This window comes from Antrostomus carolinensis, unplaced genomic scaffold (assembly GCF_000700745.2).
Source record: "Antrostomus carolinensis isolate BGI_N321 unplaced genomic scaffold, ASM70074v2 scaffold2489, whole genome shotgun sequence".
Taxonomy (NCBI): Eukaryota; Metazoa; Chordata; class Aves; order Caprimulgiformes; family Caprimulgidae; genus Antrostomus; species Antrostomus carolinensis.
This window is the reverse complement of record NW_010339063.1, coordinates 17465-25166: the sequence shown is the minus strand read 5'-3', so window position 1 is coordinate 25166 and position 7702 is coordinate 17465. Positions and strand designations below refer to the sequence as shown.

The 7702-nt window shown below is 45.4% G+C and overlaps 1 protein-coding gene across 1 annotated transcript in view; it reads right to left on the bottom strand.

Annotated features, from left to right (window-relative positions):
* Positions 1-496: 496 nt before the first annotated feature.
* Positions 497-7702, bottom strand: part of LOC104530950 (dynein heavy chain 9, axonemal-like) — a gene marked incomplete at its 5' end in the record, with an annotated part of 20348 nt that continues 13142 nt past the window's right edge. Inside the window, 3 exon segments of the mRNA XM_010175695.2 lie at positions 497-655; positions 658-729; positions 6554-6943. Of these exon segments, the coding sequence (XP_010173997.1) occupies positions 497-655; positions 658-729; positions 6554-6943 (621 nt within the window).

Sequence of the window (7702 nt, the reverse complement as noted above, 5' to 3'; positions counted from 1 at the left end):
TGTTTCTAAAATGTACAGGAATATTAGCAAGAAAGAGTTCACATCCACAACACCGGCTGCTCCCCCAGCTTTCGGCGTTACATATAGGACACAGAAACACTCAGGTATAGAAAAGAACGAGGTCTAAAGAATTTCACAGGTCACTGAACTATCTGAGGATATTGGAGAAGGTCATTTTAAAACTACTTTGAATCAAGAAAGAGAAATAAACATTAAATTCAGATTTGAGCTTAGCACTCTCCGGGTTGTGGGTTGGGATCTTCCAGCGCAGCAGTGTAGGAATTACAGGATGTTGATTTACTGCAATAAATTGATTTACAAGAAACTGGTCCATGTATCCCTCTGCACCTCTGTCACCTCCTTGCAGACTCCATTTAGGTAAAGTGTCCTGTACCCAGGGAGACAGAGCTTGGCTTCAAGCTCAGGATATTATTTTTTTAATTGTCTGAGAAAGACATCATTAGGGATTTGCAAATGAGCTGCTCTGCTGGTGAGCCTAGACCTGTAGCAGCAACGCCACACCAGCGAGCACCCACTTGGAAGGGTTTTCTCTGGTTTTAAGGTTAAAAGTCCACACATAAGTTGGCCCTCTCTGGCGTGTTTTGTATACAGGACATGGGTACATACTACGGGTATCTTGTTTGTCAGCAGGTTTTTAATGGCTTTGATGAAAATGACAGGCATGGCTGGGGTCAGTTCCTTCAGCCTGGCTTCTGTGATCAGTCCGCTCTACAAAGGAAAGAAGACAAAGTCGTAGTTAGATTTCCAAGATCCTTGGGAGAAGCCTTCAGCTGTACCCCAACACGAATGATCCTCTGTAATGTTCAGACAAGCTGTATTTATTGGGCAAGTGCAAGCAGCTTCCCTTAGATCAAGGAGGTGGATGAGACTATTTGAGGTAAGGAGGGTCTAGATCCAACACCTATCTTGTTTCATCAGAAGCCTCCCTCAAGCATGGCTTATTCCAAGGGACACATACAGATGTCTGTTCTCACCAGATGCCCAAACCCACACACATCTCAGCTGGACTTTTCAGGGGAACAATGTTCCTGCCTATGTCCAGCCACAGCATCCTCGTGCTACTCTTAAGTCAAGGTTTTGTCAGTTGAGAACCACCTCATGGGAAGAGTTGCTTATGCTAGGACCAGTAGTTGACACCTGCACAGGGCTCAGGATGGAGAACAATGCTCAACTGAGAGGAGTCTAAAAGGCACTAAGTAAGTCTCCCACCACATCACCAAAATTGGAGCATGACCTGGGATACGCTTGTCTGTGCGATGAATGCACTCAACGTTTTGTGTGGCCCCAAAAGGCACCACAGGCTTGTTTCCACTCCCACAGCTGCTCACACCAAGAGGGATTTATAAGGTCTATTCCTGAAGGAATATTATCATTAAATAGCAAGTTCACATTATGGTCTTCAAAAGCAATGCTCTCGCTCAGCAGGCAGCCCAACCCAGGAGAAGGACGGTATGCTGCCAGCTTGCATACCAGCTTGTTTCTCTAACTTGGGTATCTCTGGCAATTTCTGTTTCTCTTTCTGACAATAAAATGTCCTACACATCAATCAGTTTCCAGGAAAGCTTGAAAAATTGCTTAATGGAAGTTAGAGAGACCAAATGAAAACAAATATAAAAATGGAAATAAAAATTTCTCTAGAAAAACTGCTCAAGAAACTGCATCTCACTGCAGCTTAGCTTCATATATCATTATTATTTCAAATGCTCTTAGATCAGACTTGTGGGATGAGATTCAGCCTCTCTAGTAGTTTATTTAGTTCTGCAAATGAGTGAAGAAAAATAATCCCTCTTGCGACACACCTCGGTTTAATTGTACTAATGCCATCTGTTATACTAAGCTGTGATAAATCCAACTGTGATTTAGGATTTTATATTTCCAACGTGCTGAACAAACATTAAATAATTCTTGTAATAGCTCGAAAAGCAGCTATTTATCAAGCATTATTATGTGCTCTTTTTAAATCCACATCTTTCAGTTCTGAGGCTGGATTTTGATCTGATCTCTTTTTTTACTCCTGACAATTTTTCAAATCAAATTTCCAAGATATATTCTACCCATTTCTGGATTAACAAGAGTTGAAATCTTCCTGAGATATCTCTGTGGAACATATCATTGTGTTCTGTCTGGGCTGATTTGCATTTGCATTTTTTTATTGGTCTCATCATTAGAAATTAATTTGACTCTGAAAGCAATTTTCCCTAACTACTGGCACAGCACACCTGGTAAAAAGCCATTGTTCTGTGCTTAGAGAGCTCGGGCCTCAGGTGCTAAAGAATTCTTCACTTCTGCTTGTCCTGGCTTCTCAACAGGCAGTTCCAAGAGTGAACATATTACACTGCCACATATTGATGAGTCCAAAGACACAAAACAGCTGTCACAAGCCAGGGATGGGCCAAATTACCTATGCAGTAATTCAACTGCACTCAACTGCATTTTGAAATGTTACTGGCACAAGAACATCTGCACCACAGCTAATTTAGGGTCAGTTGGCTTAAAGACCTTCAGCACAGCTTGGCTGTCTTTCAGATAGAGTTGCCTCTATTTGCAGGGAAGAGGGGCTGGTGATTGGAGCAAGTGTAGCCAGCAGGGAACATCACTCCAAGGTGATCCAGAGATTGCTGGGGTTAGTGGCTTCAACTGGACATGGGGAACAAGAAAAAGAGCCATTCATGGAGCACACAGTGAAGAAGACCTAGAGGAAGGACTTTTTATAAGGGCAGGTAGTGACAGAACAAGGGGAAATGGGTTTAAGCTGAGGGGAGGTTTAGATGAGATATTAGGAAGAAGTTCTTCACTGTGAGGGTGGTCAGACACTGGAATAGGTTGCCCAGAGAAGCTGTGGCTGCTCCTCCCTGAAAGTGTTCCAGGCAAGGCTGGATGAGGCTTTAAGCAACGTGGTCTAGTGGAAGGTGTCCCTGCTGCTGGCAGGGGGGTTGGAACTAGATGATCTTTAAGGTCCCTTCCAACCCAAACCATTCTATGATTCTATGTGCTGTCCAGTAAAGCCGAATGAGAGAGGAATTTTTATCACTGAGTAGTTTAAAAATTGACATATAGATGGAAAAGAGTTTTCCAAGTCATTTATTTTTCAAAATCACCTGTGCCATTCATAGCACAATTTGCAAGTGTGCCCTCCATGGTTGCATTGCAAGAGACCTCAGCTTGAGCCACATCCTACTCTTACTCTCATAGCTCACAAATACATGGGCACTACTGACACTTGACATCTGCAGGAAAAGGCTTCACGTGATGTCCCAGTTCACCCCTTCAGGAAACATTTTGATCTCTGACACATGAGATTTGATGTCCCTGGTGCCTCTGCAGAAGAATATAGTAAGCTGGGATGTTTGGGACTGTACCACCAGCAGTGGGCTGTGCCGGGGCTAGGTTGCACCCTGATTTCATCTGCATCTGCTGCTGAGAGCATCTCAGATGAAAATGAGTGGCATGCAACTGGTCCCAAAGATATCGAGCTACTTGAACTACTGTGACTATTCCTTGACAGGCAGATCTGCCCTTCTCAGCCTCTTTACTGGTTGAAGACTGGTGCTTTACAAAGCACACAGAAAGCGTACCTGTGGCTTGAAGGAGGCATGGTACCCTCAGTGTCAAGCCACTGCTGAGCACCTCTTGCATGGACAAGGTGGTGTGCTGTCCACACCTGGCAAAGCTTCGTGTGGCACATGTGGTGCAAAACCCACCTCTCCCTTTGTCCTGCCATGCTCCAGTGCCCTTGGTGAGTAACAGGGGACATACTTGGCATCAAACTCTCCATTGCTGGGAGCAAGAAAGCCAGGAATCAGTCAGAAAACTCCCATGACTTGAGATAAAATGTCCCATAGTGTCACCAGTCAAACGCTCTCTCACTGAGCCCCACTGACTTTAACAGCGCTACAGCAACAGATCATTTGGATCCAAAATAACCTCCTCGGTTTCATTTCATCTCACAGCTGCCTGCTGTTTTGTAATGAATGTTTTATAAATTTAAGACACCCAAGGGCAAACATAAATGTTTAAATAAGTAGAAAAATGTAATCAGAAGAACATAGAGGGACTTTTTCCTTTTTTGGAGGCACAATCTAAATGTGAAATATTCTTTTACAAGTGGAGGTGTTCCCCAGAGGAGTTCTTCTAAACAGGACCTGTCATTCCTAACAGAGGATTAATTTGGAATGAGCATCCAACCCCAAAAAATTGTGCACCTGTTTTAAAAGTGCTGCATCCATTAATATATACTGGTGCTCACTGGATTACAGGTAGAATGAACAGTTCCACTAGGTGGAAATGATATTTCAGTGGGAGCAGCAACATATGAAAATATTCTTTTCCATTCTGAAATAAATAATATTGGGCATCATGCCCATAATCTCTGGGCATCATGCCCAGAGATTATGAATGGTTCTATAAACATAGTTGCTCAGTATCTTTCAATCACAAGAAAAATATAAACAGAAAAACACATTTATGAAAGTCCGGGCGGCCTCTGAAGACAAACCTCATTGCTGAATGCAATCACCCAGATGAGTTACCGGAGGGAGGCAGAGGGGAGGAGCCATGTGATTCCAATAAGACTCCAAAACTTCTCACTATTCCCTTCCATTGCCACTTGGGAATGGGTAAAAGCTGGGCAGAACTCAGCCATTTTAACCATTATCTTTTCTAGGAGTGATGGTAAAGGGAAACACAACAGCAGGCACTGGAATCTGGTTTTAATGGAGCATTTGACACGCAAGACCAGATTTTTTTTTAAATCTTTCCCTGTACTTTTGTGTCCAGCTGATTTGGACCAGCTTCAAATGGCAGTTTTTGAGAGTGACTGAAATCCAGTGCTTCCTGTAGTAAGGGGTTGTGATCTCTAAGAGCTGCAGGGGCTTTGTACAGCAGCCACACCAAAGGCTTAGACAAGGGAATAGGCAGGGAACTGTAGGACCAGGGCTTGGGAAAGGGACTGGGCTGCTCTCTGTTCTGCTCCTGTGACTTCTGCTATTAGCAGAGCCAAAACCAGTGAGGCAGGAGATCTGACCTTATACCCACGTGGGATCTTTACTGCAACCTTCTGACAGAGCCTTTGCCAATGTTCCTGGCTGCCTGTGGCTTCCCAGATCCAGTGCACATGTCAAGCCATTTCCAGAGAGAAAGTGGAGCCTTGACCTTCCCAAGGATTTGTGACAAAATGCACTGGGTGCCATCAGTCAGTGAGTTCAAACTTTGCCTAATTTCCCATCCTGCATGGAAAACTCTTTCAGAGAGAGTGTGGAAAAATAAGTGGAAAGTATTAGATTTGAATTGCAAGGTCAGGCTGGGATATGGTACATAACAGACATGGCCTCTCTCCTCAGCATCCTACCACCAAGCCCCACAACAGATAAAGGAACATCTTCAAGGTTAGGAATCTAAAGAGCTGCCTCTGAAATAAGAGCCTCTGCTTGTGAGAGGGTAAACTTGACACAGACAAGTAAGTTCTGAGTGACCTACTTTGATCAGTCTTCACTCTCTCACAGGTCACTGGCAGCACGAGCATCACACTGGCTACCCTGAGTAAGAGCTGCATGAATCACTGTCACTTAATTCTCACAGGCAGCACAAACTGGGAGTCGTGGTTCCACCAGGCAACTCGGAGGACAAAGCCCCGTGGGGATTTGTCAGCCTAATGGCTCTTGCTCTGCAGACTGCTCTCCTAACAGCTGACAACTGTCAGAAGGAATGACAGGGACAATTGTGCTCCTCTGGGATGCTGCTCCGAGAGGTGCACTGTGAGAGGAGCGCTGACAGCTCTACAGGCAAGAAACAGCAAGGGTACAAGCTTCCCTCCTGCTGCCTGGTTGGTGGGTATGGTTCTTACCTTGGCTGCCCTGAGGCTGGCTGTGCTACTGAAAGGTTTCGGGCCCCATCCAGAAGGGGAAAGAAGAAGAGTAAGGACCACCCACACTGTTTGTCCAGGATCAGCTTACCCTCCCACCCCATCATGCTGAGTCATCAGCCTGAGTCCACATTGACTATGCAGGTTAGTTAGACCTTCACACAAGCTTTATTTGGCACCCTAAGGGGATGGCTAAAGGTTGTGATTCATTTTTGGTCACAAACCCTATCTATGCAGATGACATCCTGCAGCACCTGACAGTGGAATGATAGTGGTCTGGTTTTGGCACAACCCACCCATTCAGCTCTGGGGATGTGAAGATGTAGGAGACGAGAGTCCTCTCCTTTCTCCCCACTGCTGCTCAACAGGCAACAGAGTAGTGGCACTGCAGAAGTCTGCCATGAGATTCACCTTGTAAAAACTAGATGTACCAGTCCAAGTTGGCCACCCTGAACCCCCTCCACAGCCATGAAACAGACAGGGGTGATTCAGCAGACCACCTTGGATACCCACTCCAGGCTGCAGAGGAGGGGTCCATCTTTCCCATTCCTGAAGAGGCAGCAAAAAAGCCTGTTTTAGATGAGCACCTGTCTGGGCTGAGAAGTTCCCCAGAGCAATAAGGGCATCACATCCATGGCTTCTCTCTCAACACAAGAGCCTTGGTGAGCTCACCTGTGTGTCCCAGCGTGCACCCTCCATGAACAAACCGTGGACATAAGCCCCTTCCCGAGGAGGACTGGCAAAATCTTCTCTGTTCTTTTTTGTCACGTCGCATTGCAAGGTCATCTTGTCCAAAGGCCACTCGTTCTTTCGGGCTGTGGACTGCATGATGGCTGTCAGGAAAGACTGGGGATTGAAGAACCCAGCAAGCCACACTGCAGAGGGTAAGGAAAAGTCTCCTGTCCAGGCCTCCAGCTCCTTGATGCGAGTGAGGAGGTCAGCAAACCACGTGCCCAGGCTGGCTGTGGATGGGTAAGCCCTCTTTATCCAGGACTCAGGCACCGTGTCCAAGAATAGGGAATTCTGCAAGTTCTCCATGTCACTTGACATGGTCAGTTCTCCCTGTGTGAGAAAGGGTATAATCAGCACTGACAACTATTTAACCTGAACAAAGCCTGCTTGAAAGCAGAGGCTGAGCTAGTAAGTGTGGAAGAGCATGACACCCTACACAGTCACAAGTGTTCACATAAGGGGAATTTCTTCATGAGTTTTGGGTTTTCATTAACACCTTCTATTGCACATTCCTGCATCCTCATCTTCCCTACTTGAAAAATACTAATTGGAGGAAAAGATGTGTAACAAGGTGACAGTGAGCATGGGTGTCCCTCAGTTGTCCCAGTGTTGTTTCTGTTTTATCTCATTGACTGAAGAACTTTATAGGGTAGATTTTCAGAGGTGTGAAGTTATTCTCACTTACGCTTGCCAGGGCAGGACACTGGAGCCTCTGATGATCTACTCCAAAAGTGTCCAAATGTCCTATCCCCCTCCTCTCCTCCACTTCCCCCCACCTCTCCTCCTCCTTTATTACTTTGCAGTGCAAAGTCTTTGACTTCACATGTTGTCCGCAAATGTAATCACAGTTTCTTTCACAGCAGGGAAACACACACCAAATTAAGATACGATTCAGCCAAGTGAGAGATAAGAGAGATGTTTGTCTTTTCCTTTATCCAGGAATTAACTATTTTTAAAGCTTTTTGAAACCTGTATCAGTTTTGCCCAAGCAGGAGAAGAGCTGGAATATCACTGCATGGCCAAAAAGGGCTTCTGCACAGCTGTTACAGCATCCTTCCTGAACTTCTGGTCCTCTCCAGAGGGTCCTCA